General features: G+C 45.6%; 1 protein-coding gene and 2 long non-coding RNA genes across 5 annotated transcripts; all 3 read right to left on the reverse strand.

The window, feature by feature from the left end:
• Nucleotides 1–7,897: 7,897 nt before the first annotated feature.
• LOC111585825 (uncharacterized) lies at nt 7,898–9,509 on the reverse strand. 3 transcript variants are annotated; one of them, XR_008601659.1, is made up of 3 exons: nt 8,956–9,128; nt 8,751–8,886; nt 7,898–8,235 (listed from the first exon to the last, which is right to left on the reverse strand). It is a non-coding gene; the product is annotated as an uncharacterized LOC111585825 (long non-coding RNA). The 3 variants fall into 3 exon arrangements; XR_008601660.1 differs by having other exon boundaries at nt 8,728–8,886; XR_008601658.1 differs by lacking the exon at nt 7,898–8,235 and adding an exon at nt 9,135–9,509 and having other exon boundaries at nt 8,246–8,886; nt 8,956–9,049.
• An 86-nt stretch (nt 9,510–9,595) lies between these two features.
• LOC129348934 (retrovirus-related Pol polyprotein from transposon 412) lies at nt 9,596–13,524 on the reverse strand. Its single transcript, XM_055010617.1, has 2 exons — nt 9,750–13,524; nt 9,596–9,675 (listed from the first exon to the last, which is right to left on the reverse strand). Exons 1-2 carry the CDS (start codon nt 13,522–13,524, stop codon nt 9,596–9,598), a joined length of 3,855 nt encoding a protein of 1,284 aa, XP_054866592.1.
• Nucleotides 13,525–15,157: 1,633 nt separating this feature from the next.
• On the reverse strand, nt 15,158–16,603 carry LOC129349000 (uncharacterized). Its single transcript, XR_008601780.1, has 3 exons — nt 16,393–16,603; nt 16,214–16,307; nt 15,158–15,495 (listed from the first exon to the last, which is right to left on the reverse strand). It is a non-coding gene; the product is annotated as an uncharacterized LOC129349000 (long non-coding RNA).
• Nucleotides 16,604–17,902: the final 1,299 nt, after the last annotated feature.

Below are 17,902 nucleotides of genomic sequence, written 5' to 3' on the forward strand. Positions count from 1 at the left end.
ACCGTCTAAGGGGGCTGAGTCACCAAAACGAACGGCCAGGTGTGGTCATTCTTTGTGCCTCTCTTTATCACACCCTTCCTTTGAAGACTGAAGTGGGTGAATCATTGGTTTGAGGATGCACTCTCCCCCCCTGCTTGCCTGACTGTCTCTGAGAGCGAGCGTATCTATTTATCACCGTCTTTTCTGGTGCTCAGACATAAAAATGGCAGCAGTATTACAAAGCAGGGGCCACGCTGTTGTTTCAGGGAACTCGTGAGACGATGAAACACAATCCAGGAAGGTCAGTTTGAGTAATAGATCCCTGAGTTTTGCTGTTCAGATGCCCAAACACGGCACAGCTTTGGGTTTTTTTTTATGCTGTAACACTGTGACACTGGATTTTACAAATATTAACAGCAGTGTTGGTTTTATCTTCCACCTTGATGATCTCAAGATAAACAGCAGAACTGAGATGTAATGCATGTTTATAGAAAATGTGAATGCTTATGTCGACTGGCAACTGGTATCCAAGGTGGAATACAAAGTGGAGTACAAATTGTAAGACTTTGCCACAAGAGAACAAGGTTTTCTCATGAGTCTTACTATATGTAGGTGAAGGTAGGTTTTTGTAAGACTGATTTTTATGATTAAAAAGTATAAACACCTGGCTTGTGCTTCAAGTCAGTGCTCTCTTTTTGTATTCTTTAACCAAAACTTCAATCGTTTTCACACCTTAAACCTCCAGTTATAGGTTTTATTGCCTCTTGCACACTGCAGCTGCAAACTATTAGCACAACTTTACAGCTAATATGGTGAATTGTTAGCAAACATTCTGAAAACGTGCATAGTGGAACATCCAACAGCTGTGGTGCAACGATTGCATTTTTTGGAGCTTTATTTCTGGCCACCTGGTGTATCTTATTCTGACTCAGAAGATGTTGACTATGGGTTTAAACTTGCCACTGACCACACATTTTACTTACCTTCCCCTGGTTTCATGTTACTGTTTTTTCTAACTAAAATGTAACCAACCCAACCCTCCTGTCTTTCCTCTTTATGTGTTTCATTGAAATTAAAAGACTTTTCTGCCACGTCATGCTCTTAACTTCCTTTTCCTAACCTAACTGCTTTTCTTTTAAACATACATGCAGTTTAGTTGCATGGAGAAGCATGGGTTTTTGAGCAACTGAACTGAATAATGACACCATCATTGAGACTAGTTTCCTATAAGCCCCACTTTGCAAAATCTGCCACCAGGTGCAAAATCTTGGAAGTGAAGACTCACAAAAGAAAAAGAAAATCAAAATCCCCCTTCACTGCTAGAGACAAAAACATCCAGGCTCAATCTGAAGATTTCAAGCTTTTCAGAAGATTTAGTTGTGCAGTAGGCCACTCTTGCTAGATTTTTTAACTCTACCAAGGAAAATGTACTCCAGATTTATTTAGTATTTTTAAAAATATTTTCAAACATTCTTTTCTCCTAGATTTTTTATTTTTTATTTTTTTTTAAGATTTGGTAAATTTACACAACTGCATATTTTAGTATTTTGTGCATGGGTTATTACTCTGCCAAGGAATGGAGTTATGTGAAGATCAGCTTTGGTTTGTCTGTCTGTCTGTGCAAAACATTACTCAAAAACAGACCAACAGATTTGGATGAAATTTTCATTGAAGGTCAGAAATGACACAAGGACCAAGTGATTAGATTTTGACAGTGATGCCGCTTATAGTCTGGATCCACAGATTTGTTAAAGATTTCTGTATCATTATGAGATAGCAACACAGCATGACTGTAATTATGACAACAAGTGAATCCTATGTCAGCTGCCAGCTGATGATCACATGATTGCGATCCTACTACAAATCCACCACTTTGGACCACAAATTTTTAAAAGATTTCATCCATTGGAAGTGATACAGCGACTGAGCAGCCTTGGCGGAGTACTGCACTCTCTGAGTGCTTTTCTAGTTTGTTTTTTGATCAGTATGCCATTTTAAGGACAGTGCTCGCCTCTACGTATGTTGCCCTAAAACAATTCCTGCTGACACTGTTTGCTGCAGCCTTCACTTAACTACACCTGATAAAACCATTCTGTGTTGCAGAATGGTCTGACAATGCGAGACTAGTTGAATGTAAATCCAGTATTCCCTTCCTTTCCGCTGTTTTTGGTCTCCACCTAGTCCTAAGGAAAATATTCAGCTGCTAAAAGCTCCACTGTCTCTTAACTTTGTCTGTTTACTGTTTCTCAGTGCTGAGCAGGTAACGTGCGGTGGCTTTTTAGAGCTTTTTCCCTGAAAACAGCTGCCTACTGCAAAAGAAAACAACCCTTGATGGCTAAACAATGAGCTGAAACACTATAAATCTTTGTACAGCTAAGGTTGCTTTCACATTCAGGTGGAAGCTCTCTATAGGTTAACGTCAAGTGTTTCCACTCAAATTGCCACTTTACCCAAGTCGCCTGCAACACAACACAGCGGAGGCAGCTACTCTTCGTCCACTTGATGTATACATTAAATGCATTTCTCTGTTGTGTTTATTTAAAACATAATCCGTATTTCTTTCTGCATTCCATTTCGGTGAGCCAGTTACAGGGTCTTGGCGTTGTGCATGCCAGTACAGTGCGACGGCTTTACTGGGACACGTGATGAAACCGAGCTATTGTTAGTGTTGTTTGTTTCACCTGGACCTTTCCTGCAATGACACGTCAAAAAAAAAAAATCCTGCGGAAAAAAAAAACGCTTAAATGTTTCAATGAATGAAGGTGATATTTCGATTTCAACGTACGGAACTCACCTGCACCTTCTTCTATCTTTACTTCAAGGACTGCTATTTCATTTTGTCTGCTGCAGACTTTTTTTTTCTTTTTTTTGTCAAAGCTCTGCTCTATACAAGTGTTCCAGAAAGGCATGACAGCCAGACAGTGAGCCGACATGCTCAATAGATATTTGGACTCATCTTAGCAGGAAAAGCACAGGTGTAACCGATCACATTAAAATGACCACATTCCATTTAGGTGAACTAAAATCCTCATTGTTCATTGTCTTTTTGTTTTTGTCTGTTTGTTCCCAAGGAAATCTATACTTTTATCAGTCTCTTCTTTTTTTCTTCCACCACCTTTTTTCCTGCTCTCTCTCTTTGTCTTTATTGGCCTCATCCAACACCCCTCACTTCGCAGTTTTCTTTCCACTTATCCGTCTGCCTCTCCACTCTTTTCTAAATTCAATTCGACGATGCATTATTAGCAAACCAGATACATGCCGAGAGAAAAGATAAACACTTTCTACGTCTGTCTCTCGGCCCAGGTGTGCGCTAGTCTGAGTCTGATGCCTGTGTTCGGGGTAATAGCCGTCAAAGTCTTAGGCGGTGGCCAATCCAGTTGCAGGTGGGATTAGGCAGGGATTAAGCATGTTTCTCCGTGAAAGCACACAGACAGACTAGCACTAATCTGACTTTAGCCCTGTACTGAAAAACGGCAGGCTTGAACAATCCCACTCTTCCGCTGCTGCATTTCATGTGTTCATGTCATGGGTGTGTGTTTTGTGTGTGTGTTCTCGTTGTTTATGGGAACCAAATGTCCTCCGAGGGGCAGAGGAACTGATGGAATAAAACTGTTGCGTGAGTCTTTGACGTCTGCGAGGGGTTAGTTCAGGATTGGGGTTTAGAGTTAATTCAGCAGCCGGGATTACAGTTCAGGTCAGGTTTTACAATTATGGCTAAACTGCTTAACTCGCACTAGTGTAAGCAGGATAATTTACTCAAGAAAAAGCAGCAATAAATCAATATATAAGAACTTCGCTTCAAGTAAAAGTAGTGGATTATAAAGCACGCAAAATATCTAATTAATAAGTAGAATATTATTACCAACCAGTAGTTGAAGTGTACATTTTATTAGAAAAAGGCCCCAGTTGAAAGATACATAAGTGGTATTTTACTGCAGCTGGTTGAGGCAGAGTCGGTTTATATTGTATAATTCTTAGAAAGCATCATATTTTATGTAATTTTTTTTATGTTTTAAATCTCTAAAGCAGCTACTGTAACAACAACTGTCAATAAATGCTGTAAACACTAAAAAGTGCAAAATTTCCCTCTCAGTTCTGTTAAAGTATGTGTGTAAATCAGTATAAAGTTGCCTCATAATACCTCAGAATCACACTTAAATGCGGTCCTAAATGTGCTACTGGAGTCTGTAATATAAACTAAAGGCCGGTCGTGCCATGTGGTTGCATAACGCTCTTAAAGCTGGAAGTTGCAACAAAGTAGGTGCACCCAAACGAAAAGATGTTACACAACAACAAACTGTCCTTACCAGAAAAACAACATTCAAGTGTCTTTAATCAACTTTCTAATATCTCCAGTTCCCATTGCTGTGGTTAATGATAAATTGACTGCATTTATACGTTTCTTTTCCACATTACAGAGACAACGTGCTTCGCAGTTTGTGCCAAAGCATCAGCAGCCACTTCAGTGTTTTGTTCAAGCACACTTGTGAACAGAAGGTTCCCTCTACAAATGTAGATCTAAAAAACCTCTTGCAGTCGGGCGGATGTGTCTGGATTCGACGTTATGGATCGTGGTTTACATCTCATTTCCTACCAGCAGCGAGACTCGGACAGTGGCAGAACCAGACGATTTTTGCAGCAGTAGCTAAACTGGAACCGTTACTCATTATTTTTATTGGTATTTTTGGCAAATTGCTAAAAGACAAATACACATTTTGCTTGGTCATTCACTCTTACCATTTGCTTATGCAGACAAACTGCCATGTGGAAGTACATGAGCTCTTATAGACAATGTAATAAGCTTTATATGGAACCTTCAACTGATTAAAACCTGGAATGGTTACCAAAATTGTGCTCTTCTAATTAGAATAAGGCTTGTGAGATAATTATAACTTAAACAAGAAAATCACTCAAGGAGCACAGTACTCCTCCAAGGCTTCCCATTCCCCCCGTATGGCATTGTCAGAAATGCAACATTTTTTTTAAAGAAATGCAACATGATCAGAAAACACAGCAACATAGAATGTGTCCATTTACAGCTTTTCTCAATTAATAAGACACTGTTCCTGAAAAATAGCACACATTTCCCAACACACTGCACACTATTTTCTTTATTTGAACACAATTCACAAAGCACTGCACATTTTTGTCAAAAGTGCACTTTATTGTCAAAATCTGAACCTTGTTTTCAAAATTAAGACACACAAAGCAAAAGTAGGACACTGCACTGCTAAATACAAAACACTCTTCTCTCACTGTGTTTTCACAAGAAGTATAAAGAATGATACAGCCCTCAAAAATGACAACTTAAACACAAATGCATCAGAGGGGTCATTGCAGTGCCTGACTGTACATTATAAAATAAAAATAATGTTAGACAAAAAATACAGCACTGCATTGTACACAGCACAGTATGCAAATATTTACACCACGTCTGCATCAATTCTTTCAGCTTGGTCAGACCACAGGACCTCATCAACATCACACACTATGTTTTCTCTGGCCAGGTCAAAACAAAACACTTTTGCCAATGAACTGCACACTATAAAACCTGCTGGGAAGCAGAATTAGCTGTTCAGAATGGATGTCAGAGGAGCAAGAGGTTGTGTTGGAAGAAGAGGACATGGACGACCCAGACCACGGCCAGAACCAGAACCTGGACCTGCCCCTGCACCTGGTCCTGGACCACTTTACATGGTATGTAAATGTTGTTTGTCACTTCAGTGACATGTCTATACTGGAACAATACAAGCAGTCAGAAATGTTCTGAGAATACTGTAAAAAATCTAATGTATAATTCTGGTTCACAAGTGCTAGTAAAATTACAGAAAGTGTACATGACTGATTTTTTCTCTGTTTGGTGTGCGTTTGTTCCAGAGAGTTTTTCAGTTGGATTCTGATGATACACATGAATACATCTGGGACAATGTTAGTTTTCATAGAGGACTATTGATTTGGGAATAGTTCAATATGAATCCTCAAATTATTGTGGTTTTTCTGCCACCATATCCTCCCTTTCTGAATCCTATAGAAGAATTCTTCTCTACATGGAGGTGGAAGGTATATGAGCAGCAGCCATACTTTGGGAAAATCTCTTGCAATCACTGGTCTTGACATGTGGTGATGTTTCTGTTGATGCATGTCAGGGATGGATCAGACACATTAGGTCCTTCTTTCCAGAGAAAACATAGCTTGTGATGATGATGAGGTCCTGTGGTCTGACCAGGCTGAAAGAATTGATGCAGACGTGGTGTAAATATTTGCATACTGTACTGTGTACAATACAGTGCTGTATTTGTTGTCTAACATTATTTTTATTTTATAATGTACAGTCAGGCACTGCAATGACCCCTCTGAGTCATTTATAGGATGCATTTGTGTTTAAGTTGTCATTTTTGAGGACTGTATCATTTTTTTACACTTCATGTGAAAACACAGTGAGAGAAGAGTGTTTTGTATTTAGCAGTGCAGTGTCCTACTTTTGCTTTATGTGTCTTAATTTTGAAAACAAAGTTCAGATTTTGACAATAAAGTGCACTTTTGACACAAGTGTGCAGTGCTTTGTGAATTGTGTTCAAATAAAAAAAAATAGTGTGCAGTGTGTTGGGAAATGTGTCCTATTTTTCAGGAATGGTGTCTTATCAATTGAGAAAAATTGTAACCTAAAACACTTTTAGCAATTCTACTTCTCAGTGATTTGAGTAATGCAAGTAAAGTACACAGAGAAAGTGCAAATATACAATCCAGAAAATTTACCAAATGCAACACAAGACCAATGCTACAGAATGATGAAAATATAATTTATTTCTCTCTACATACCTAAATCAGTCAAAAATTCAACAAAAGATGTCCATGCTACAACAGTAGTGTGCATAACACTAAAAAAATAAAATTACACACACAAACAAAAAATTACTATAAAAAATATGGGGGAAAAAACTGACAAAAAAAGAAAAGAAAATCGAGCAGGGAAAATATTAGAGATTATCTCTTCGACGAGCTGAATCAGGCCAGAGATTTTTATTGACATCACAGGCGATATCTTCATTAGCAAGACAACGAGGGAAGAACTGCCATGCATGTCGAATCCATCCTTGAATGGCTATGATGTCAATTTGGTCACAGGCCTCCTCCATCGCCTGAATGAGGGGAACCTGAGCCTGGGGCTGGAGATCATAAACCTTCCACCACCATGCTGAGGAGAACTCCTTGACTGGATTAAGAAATGGAGAGTATGGTGGAAGGTAGAGCACAGAAAACCGAGGATTGTGCTGAAACCAGTTGTGGACCTGTGCAGAGACAATGAATGATGGTATGAAAAGCCTCATTACAGGCTGGCGTCCAGCGCTCCCTAAAAGGAGAGGACGGCTGGTGATAGGCTTCTCCCCTTTTTTTGTCGGACTTTCTTCCCTTCTGGACAGGGGGGGGGTACCCCTTGGTCAAATCAGTCAGAGATCAGACTATGGCCGAATAGTTCGCTATGAACCTCCGGTAGTAGCCACAGAACCCCAGAAACGATTGCAAGGACTTCAAATCATTAGGCGGCTCCCACTGGGCCACCGCTTTGATCTTATCTGGGTCAGTAGCAATGCCAGCTACTGACACTATGTGTCCCACATATTTAACTTGTGGCAGACAAAACTGGCACTTGTCAACTGACAGCTTTAAACCACACTCCTCCAGGCAGTCGAGGACTTTGAACAGACGCTCCTCATGTTCTTCCAGGGAGTGACCAAACACAATCAGGTCATCTAGGTGTGGCGAGCGGAGGGATCGAGGATAGACTAACGTGCTACAATTACTGAATGTAGACACCGGCCAGACAACGCCACCCTGGGACTTTCACCCAGGGAATTATAACCACCACTAACGAGAAGGGCAACTCAGGTTCGTTCCACTGATGAGGCAGGAGACATGATTCCAGTGCAGGCAAAAAATACAAATTTTATTTAATACTAAAAATACTCAGTTTAAAACCAATAAAAGAAAAAAAACAACCATTCACACGAGATTGTTAAATGACGGGTTTGGGGACTAATCAGAGCTGGGGGCTCTCTGGTGGAGGTTTGGGCCAACGGGCATCACAAGGGAGCCCAGGAGAAATCACCCCACTCACACGTGAACATGCACGCACACACACACACACACCTGAGTGAAGAAATAAAAAAAACAACCAGGGGATGAGCAGCGCACCACACAGGAAGGGGTTCCCACCACCCGAAGACACCAGTCCCCACCACTGGAGGCCCACAGCTTCTGCAAACCACAAAGGAAAGGGAACAGTTATTAACAGGGTTCCATAAATCAGTTGACAAAAGAACAATTACCAACACTTCAGAAAACTACTTAACATAATAAAAAAAAACAAATTTAGCAAAACTGAAAGATTCAATTAACTGAATGAATGAACATTAACTTATACTTAAACAAAATCCACTGCATACAAAATGACTAATCAAGTGCAGTCACGTGACACAAATCCTAAAATCAGACAAAGAAAATACCTAACAAACACAAATAGCCACGTGACTGCAGTAAATACTCAAAAGAAACAAGGGGAAAAGAAAGAAAATTAAACCCTATTTTCACACATGCACTCTGGACGTTAGAAGAAGCAGTATGTACAACGGTTGGTCAGCAGCCACAGAGACAAGCTGGAAGCAGCCCGACACCCACAGCACCAACGCAAAAGCAGATAACAGACTGAAAGAAGACGAAGCCGACCGGCAAGCGTTCGGCAACACAGACCCACGTCTGCGAGACAAACCCACGGAGGCAAAGCAGCAGCGTCTCCTACGGTTGGAACCCCGTGTAGCCAGCACAGCTCCAGACAAACGGCAGCCCACCAATCAGTAAATTTTGTCCACCACAAGGGAACGGGGAGCAACCGGCAGCCACGGTAACAGCCTAAAATGACAAGCTGTTACACACATGCAACATAAACACATTATGGGATCGCAAGCAAAGGAAACCTACCAGTAACGGCTCGCGAGCGGCTCACGGCTCGAACTGGACATACAGCAGCCAGCGAGCGGCTCAGCTCTCTGGCTATGGACACCCAACAGTGACCCTATAAAAATAAACAGCCTCTATAACCACTAGACATGAACACAGCCTTAAAGCAAGGGCAAACAATGCAGCAACTGCTACCATACCTGTTAGCAATGGTAAACAGGAAGTGAGGCAAACAGGAAGTGAGGCAAACGGGAAGCGAGGCAAACGGGAAGCGGGGCGTGCCCCTGACGTTGCAGCAAGAGAACAGTGAGTAACCCTTGCCCAGCTTTATAGTGCATCCTCGTGTCATGATTGGTCAAAGCAAGGCACGGTCATTATGTCACAGGAGCATAACACAGCCAACCCAAGGAGAGTGCAGCATTCATCCTGCTACAATCCACCCCCGCTTTCTGCATCGTCGCCCCGACGATGAATCAGTTGAGCCCAAGTGTCCCCATACTAGTCCCAAGGTCTAAAAACAGCAACCACTGCATTGGACACCAGTCCAGAAGCATTTGCAGCCCCGTCTGCCGGTGGTCCCACTGACCTAGGAAGGTGATAAACGTTGGAGTGCTGACCAGCAGTTGACCGTGTGGTCCGTCTTACTGGCCTTGCACTGGTATCAGGGCGAGCGGCTGATGGTCCTACTGCTGGGGCAGGAGGCAAGTCTGCTGTTGCAGAGGACGGAGTCACTAAAGGACCCTGCCCAGGGAGAACGGGGTCAGCCTGTGGGAGCAGCAACCGAGGGGTGGTTTGGGTCACAGCAACCATCTGACCAGGAGCTGCATGAGGGATGTCATGCCTCACAACCAGCAAGTCCCCATCGTGTACGAGTTCATCCTCCACCTCTTCTTGGTCAGGACAGGGTGAAAGAGGAGCAGCAGCACAATCGGAAGCACCCGCACCAGCCACTGCCTTCAAGAGTGTACGATGGACATGTTTGACCTTGGACTGGTCGCCTGTAGGGGCAATGGTGTACACAGAGCCCCTATCTTTTGGTGCTTTTAAGACCGTATACACTACGGAGCCCCACAGGTCCTGAATCTTGTTACGCCCCTTCACACTGAAGTCCCGCAACAACACCCACTGGCCCTCCTGCAGTGGAGCAGCTTGAACATGCTGATCATGATTGTTTCTTCGGCATTCTGCTGCAACCCTCAGCCTCTCTTGGGCGCTCTCAAAGGCAATCTGTAAGCGAGTCTGGTGCTCCTGAATCCACTCTGTCACATCACCACCAACAGGATCCTGAACACGACACAACAGAAAGTCAACTGGGAGATGGGGCTCCTGGCCAAACATTAAAAAGAATGGCGATTCACCAGTTGACTGATGGGGTGTAGTATTGTAAGAGAACAGGAGTTGGGGCAGACAGGAGTGCCAGTCCCACTTTTGAGAGACAGGCAGGGTACGCAGCAGGTTATGGAGGGTTCGATTAAACCGTTCACACTGCCCATTGCCAGCCGGATGGTACGGGGTGGTGCGAGATTTTTCAATGCCATAAAGGCTACACAGCTGCTGAATCAGACTGCTTTCAAAATTGCGGCCCTGGTCAGAATGTATGCGGGCCGGGACACCAAACTTACAAAACCATTCTGTAACCAAGACCTGAGCCACAGTGGGGGCTCGTTGGTCGCGGGTGGGAATGGCCAGTGTATACTTACTGAAAACATCCGTCATGACGAGGATGTTCTCAATCCCTGTACGAGTGGGTTCTAACACAGTGAAGTCCATGGCGAGGATTTCATTTGGCCGAGAGGCCAGCAAATGCCCCATGAAGCTGCGAGCAGCTGGCTGTGTGTTTTTGGCAACCTGGCTACTCTCACAAGACTGGCACCACTGTGCCACATCAGAGGACATGCCTGGCCAATAACACCGCTGCCGTAGCAGCTCCAAGGTCCTCTCAACACCTTGGTGGCCATGCCTCTGGTGAACTTCAGTTAGCACCTCCTCTTTTAACGCAGCTGGCAAGAGCAACTGCAAAATTGCTGCAGCACCATCAGGACGATAGACCTGCCGATACAAGATTCCACTCTTCTCCACCAAGCGGTCCCATTGGCGGAGGAGAGCCAAGGCACGCGGAGAAAGCTGTTGGCGCTCTGTGTGGCTCGGACGCCGCTTCTGTGTCCAGAACACCGACACTTCCTGTATAACAGGATCAGCCTGCTGAAGTTGACAGAGGTTAGAAGGGGCATAATGAGGCAAAGCTGCGATTGCAGCTTGAGTCGCATCAGCCTCCTCCAACCGCAGGGCTTGCTGCAAGGGTTCAGGAAGTGATGTGCCAGGGAGCATAGCTTTCATGTCTGGTGCATCAGAAGGATGCTGGCGGGACAACGCATCAGCGTTCCTGTTAACCCTCCCTGAGCGATATCGAATATCAAAATCGAAAAGTGCAAGCTGGGCTGCCCAGCGTTGTTCCATGGCACCAAGCTTAGCAGATGACAAGTGGCTAAGTGGATTGTTGTCCGTATAGACAACACACTTATGACCAAGCAGATACTCCCTGAATTTGTCAGCCATGGCCCACTTGAGTGCCAAAAACTCCAACTTCATGGAGCTGTAGTTGTCCATATTGCGCTCAGTGGGCTGCAGACCTCTGCTTGCATAAGCAATAGGCCTCACCTTGCCACCCTGCTCCTGTGACAGCACTGCTCCCAGGCCACCATGACTTGCGTCAACCTCAAGAATGAAAGGGAGGGAGAAGTCGGCATAAGCCAGCACAGGTGCGGTGGTGAGTTTGGTCTTCAGTGCCTCAAAGCTCTGCTGACATTCATCGGACCACTTCTCAGCAAGTACATGCTTTAATCTCTTCCCAGACTTGGAGCCACCCAACTCTGCCACCAGCCTGTGTAGAGGGGCAGCCAACTTAGCAAAACCTTCCACAAACCTGCGGTAGTAACTCGCAAAGCTGAGAAATGACCGCAGTTCAGAAATGGTAGTTGGAGGCTGCCAGTTTGCCACCACCTCCACCTTACTAGGGTCTGTAGCAACACCTTGGTCAGAGATCACATGGCCCAAATAATGCACCTCCCGCTGGAAAAAGGCACACTTTGTGAGTTTAGCTTTGAGGCCTTCTTGTTGTAGCCGCCTGAGCACCACCTCCAATCTGTCCAGGTGCTGAGCAACGGTGGAAGAGAAAACCACAATGTCATCAAGGTACAACAGCAATGACTGGCATTGCTGATCACCGAAAACCCGTTGCATCAACCGCTGGAAGGTGCTTGGGGCATTGCAAAGGCCAAAAGGCATACGATTCCATTCGAAGAGGCCAAACGGAGTGCAGAAGGCCGTTTTAGGTCGATCTGCCTCTACGACTGGAACCTGATTGTAACCGCTGGCAAGATCCATAGTGGAGAACCAGCGAGCACCTGTTAAGGCATCAAGGGACTCCTCAATGTGAGGAAGAGGAAACGCGTCTTTCCTAGTTTTGCTGTTTAGTTGCCGGTAGTCAACACACATGCGGAGACTACCATCTTTCTTTTTAACCAGCACAATAGGAGACACGTAAGGACTGCTACTCTCTCTAATCACTTGTGCATCAAGCAACTGGTGGATATGCTCTTTCGCAAGCTCATAGTCAGATGGAGAAATGCGTCGGTAGCGCTGCCGAACAGGAGTGTCATCCAAGAGGGGAATATCATGGGCGATCGGGTTGGTACAACCAAGGTCCCCCTCATGAGCTGCAAAGACAGAAGCATACTTTGTTAGAAGGGCCCGTACCTGATCCTGCTCTCCAGCAGGCAAGGAAGACAGATCCATGGTCGCTATTTGCTCCGGCACGGAAGTATAAACGGATTGGGACGCCACTGTGGCCAGACCAAACGGCACCTCAGTGACCCCAGCAGGAAGGCTCACAACATTTACCTCGTCCAAACTGCCCACAACTGTACGAGGATAAAGCAACACATCAGTAGATCCTACATTCACAATGGGAATGTAGGCAGTGCCCCTTGTCACTGGAACCAAGGCAGGAGAGGCAAGTAGTCCAGCAGGTAGGCCAGAGTCCAAGGGCTCAAACAATACAGTATTGCCTGAGTGTTGCTCTGAGCAGGTGGCCGCAATGATTTGCATCACGCCACCAGGGATCCGCCAAGCCTTCCTGCCCCGCACCTTAACCTTACCAAAGTTATACTGAGGGGCCTGCACGCTGGCTTGGTGGCACGTTTGCAGGGCCTCCACAACTGTTCCAGGAGCCTCACATACTGATGGCAAGTCAAACAAAGCCAGGCCATGCTTCCCAAAAAGCTCATGATAACATTTACGTATGACATTCATACCTAGCACACCAGGGACCTGAGCAGACACACCACCAGGAGGATCCTTGACCACCAAAACACCACATTGTGGCATTAACTTCCCACACAGCCCAATTTCAAGCTCCAAATAGCCGATGTAAGGAATGGCCAACCCGTTAGCTGCCCTGAGCTGAAGCCAGTGACAAGACTGAAGCTTTTCTTGACCCCAAGGCTCAAAATGTTGGCGGAAAAAGCTCTCCGTTACGGTGGACACCATGGAACCAGTATCCACCAAGCAAGGAACGCTAACTCCACCCATGTTCACACCTAAATGAGGACAAGAGGACACAAGGTTACTAACTTCATCAGAATCACTGAAAACAACGGTCGAGTCAATGGCTGCACCCCCCGAACTGTGGCTCTGCAATTCGGCGGGCGCTAGTTTTCTGAAGGCTGATTAGCCTGAGACTGCCGGCTGAACTGTTGTGCAGGCAAGGAAGGCTCAGTGCGAGGGGCTATACGCACACCATCACACTCCCTAGCAAAATGACCAGGCTGCTGACATCTTCTACAAATGACCGGGCCACGATGAGAGGGGCGACTACGCTGATGAGAGCTCTGCAAGCGGGAAATGCTTTGAGTAAGTTGGTTGAGCTGCTCCTGCTGGAGTCTAAGCATCTCCCTCATCTCACTTAGTTCGGACACCTGAGATGGACTAGCTACCACCTGAGGACCACTTTTAACTCCATACTGGAGGCCCAGAACTGAGGGGACAGAATGACTTCGACCTCTAACTCCTCCTGGCAAACCCTCACGCTCCCACCTAATTGCCTCGCCCCGAACCTCAAGCAAAGTAGCAGTAGGCTGCCTGCGCACAAATTGTTTCAACTCCCGACGAAGGGAACTATCAATGACATGCTCAACAAATTGGTCACGCAGCAAGCCCTCTGCATTGGGCATGTCACCAGGTGCACGCTGTTTAACTGACGCCATAAGACTCATTAATGCAAGGGAGAACTCGAGCAGGGTCTCTCCCTCTTGCTGTCCTCTGGAAAAGAAAGCCTCCTGTAGGGCTACATAAGAGTCAGAGCAACCATAAAGCTCTTGCAGCACAGAAATTATTTTGGCTGGGTCTCCCCGTTCTGCACTAGGACGGAATTTGATTTCCTCCCGTGCCTCTCCCTCAAGATGGTCAAACATAAAAAATGCCTGATCCGATAAGGACAAATGACGCACCCTCATGCACGCCTGTACCTCTTCGATCCACTCAGCTAATCCTATACCCATTTTTCCCTTAAACATGGGACATTTTCGATCATGTGGCACAAACACAAACCTCTCTGTTAAAGGGGCACTAACTGTGGGAGGAGCAGTAGGGGGTGCAGCAGAAGTGGAAGGCCCGACACTAGGACCAGGCACGGCCGCAGCCTGTTCCTGTCGCAGCCTCTCGTTATCTGCTCTTAATTGTGCAACTAAATCCCGTAACTCTCCCTCCATAGTTACACCTTGACCAGTGAAGAGACACCAAAACCAGAATAGGTCAGTGAGTGAGCAAACAGCACGTACACCTAAAAACAAAGGTCAAGTCCTCACCTAGTAACACTGAGCATCCATGGGAAACCTGCTGCTGCTTTGCCTCAAAACAAAATCCAAGACAACATACACACAGTAAAAAAAAAACACGAGAAAATGGAAAAAAAAGCAAACACCTACAACATCAAAAAAATAAAACCCAAACTGGAACACATGTATCTGCCTCCAACAAGTAGATCCTGCCGACAACGCCAGATTGTGGCGAGCGGAGGGGTCGAGGATAGACTAACGTGCTACAATTACTGAATGTAGACACCAGCCAGACAACGCCACCCTGGGACTTTCACCCAGGGAATTATAACCACCACTAACGAGAAGGGCAACTCAGGTTCGTTCCACTGATGAGGCAGGAGACATGATTCCAGTGCAGGCAAAAAATACAAATTTTATTTAATACTAAAAATACTCAGTTTAAAACCAATAAAAGAAAAAAAACAACCATTCACACGAGATTGTTAAATGACGGGTTTGGGGACTAATCAGAGCTGGGGGCTCTCTGGTGGAGGTTTGGGCCAACGGGCATCACAAGGGAGCCCAGGAGAAATCACCCCACTCACACGTGAACATGCACGCACACACACACACACACCTGAGTGAAGAAATAAAAAAAACAACCAGGGGATGAGCAGCGCACCACAGAGGAAGGGGTTCCCACCACCCGAAGACACCAGTCCCCACCACCGGAGGCCCACAGCTTCTGCAAACCACAAAGGAAAGGGAACAGTTATGAACAGGGTTCCATAAATCAGTTGACAAAAGAACAATTACCAACACTTCAGAAAACTACTTAACATAATAAAAAAACAAATTTAGCAAAACTGAAAGATTCAATTAACTGAATGAATGAACATTAACTTATACTTAAACAAAATCCACTGCATACAAAATGACTAATCAAGTGCAGTCACGTGACACAAATCCTAAAATCAGACAAAGAAAATACCTAACAAACACAAATAGCCACGTGACTGCAGTAAATACTCAAAAGAAACAAGGGGAAAAGAAAGAAAATTAAACCCTATTTTCACACATGCACTCTGGACGTTAGAAGAAGCAGTATGTACAACGGTTGGTCAGCAGCCACAGAGACAAGCTGGAAGCAGCCCGACACCCACAGCACCAACGCAAAAGCAGATAACAGACTGGAAGAAGACGAAGCCGACCGGCAAGCGTTCGGCAACACAGACCCACGTCTGCGAGACAAACCCACGGAGGCAAAGCAGCAGCGTCTCCTACGGTTGGGACCCCGTGTAGCCAGCACAGCTCCAGACAAACGGCAGCCCACCAATCAGTAAATTTTGTCCACCACAAGGGAACGGGGAGCAACCGGCAGCCACGGTAACAACCTAAAATGACAAGCTGTTACACACATGCAACATAAACACATTATGGGATCGCAAGCAAAGGAAACCTACCAGTAACGGCTCGCGAGCGGCTCACGGCTCGAACTGGACATACAGCAGCCAGCGAGCGGCTCAGCTCTCTGGCTATGGACACCCAACAGTGACCCTATAAAAATAAACAGCCTCTATAACCACTAGACATGAACACAGCCTTAAAGCAAGGGCAAACAATGCAGCAACTGCTACCATACCTGTTAGCAATGGTAAACAGGAAGTGAGGCAAACAGGAAGTGAGGCAAACGGGAAGCGGGGCGTGCCCCTGACGTTGCAGCAAGAGAACAGTGAGTAACCCTTGCCCAGCTTTATAGTGCATCCTCGTGTCATGATTGGTCAAAGCAAGGCACGGTCATTATGTCACAGGAGCATAACACAGCCAACCCAAGGAGAGTGCAGCATTCATCCTGCTACATAGGTAGACTAGACACTGTAATAGGTTCATATCTCCCACAGCTCTTTCCATAAGTTGCTGGAAGGTGGCTGGGGCTTCAGTAATGCCCTGTGGCATACGCTCGAACTGATAAAAGCCTAAAGGACAGACAAAGGCCGTTTTCCCCTTGTCTTCCTCTGCCGTGGCTGCTAATAGCCACTCCGCAGGTCCAACACGGAAAACCAGCAGGTTCCTGCTAAACAGGCCAGGGCTTCGTCAATTCGCGGAAACGTGTACTGATCAGGTACGGTTCTTGCATTAAGGGTGCGGTAATCTATGCACATCCTTATCTTTCCATTCTTTTTTCTAGCTATCACTATCGGGGAGGCGTAAGGACTGCGGGATTCTTTTATCACGCCAGCTGCCAACAGCTCTTGTAAGTGGCGGCAGACATCATCAATATCAGCCGGCGCCAGACGCCATACCCTCTCCCGAAAGGGGCTTGGATCTTTCAATCTAATGTGATTGTTACGCTGTTCAGGGTGGCTCAAGTGCAGGAAATGAACAGACGGTCTAGAATGCAACACAGATTTTATTTACAAAGGTTTTAGGACTACAAGCGGAAACTAGGACTTCAACAGGAAACAGAAATAGGGAGCAAAAGGCTCTGGGTCTTACGGCGGCACCTAGGGGCCGGGAGGTACTGTAACAAGACTAAATAATAACTCTAACTCGCGGTAGGTAACACCTAGGCGAGAAAGGCCAATCTCAGGAATACTAAAACAAGACACGAGGCTATTTCTACGAGGATAGCGAGAGGTAACTACAAAAGAAGTCTACTCCAAAATACGGTGCTCTTAACAAGAGTTATAACTATCACTGGACTACAAACTCACGAAGTAAACTAGGAATGCTCAGAACTGGTTCACAGCGGTGGCAGCCAGGGTTTGGAGTAGTGTGCTTTGGGCCAGGTGGTGGTTGGCATGAAGCAGCAACAGGTTAGTGGGGAAGGACGCCAGAAGGAGGGAGTCAGCTCAGGTGAGTGTTTCCTCTTCTCTGAGGTGATAACCAGGGTCCAGTGTTGACGGCAGAACGGCAGGAACAGGTGGGTCCGGAACTGGAACAAAGGAGGACAACGGTGGTTAACAGGTTTGAAGAGCAACAAACAGAATGGCTGGCAATTCAGGCTGTGAACTATTACGACCTGTGTCACGATCCGGCACTGAGAGATGGGAGGCGTCTGGTTATATTGTAGAATGGATGAAGCTTGATTGGTCGCCTTCCACCTGTTCCTGCGCTGGCTGATTGTGGCAGATGGGGAACACCTGTCGCTC

The sequence above is a fragment of the Amphiprion ocellaris genome, chromosome 5 (genome assembly GCF_022539595.1).
Source record: "Amphiprion ocellaris isolate individual 3 ecotype Okinawa chromosome 5, ASM2253959v1, whole genome shotgun sequence".
Classification (NCBI taxonomy): Eukaryota; Metazoa; Chordata; class Actinopteri; family Pomacentridae; genus Amphiprion; species Amphiprion ocellaris.

Coding starts and splice junctions, on each gene's coding strand:
- LOC129348934 (XM_055010617.1), bottom strand. CDS start 13,524: ATGGGTGGAGTTAGCGTTCCTTGCTTGGTGGATACTGGTTCCATGGTG. Junction 9,676..9,749: donor CATCCCTCATGCAGCTCCTG/GTCAGATGGTTG, acceptor CTCCCTGGGCAG/GGTCCTTTAGTGACTCCGTC.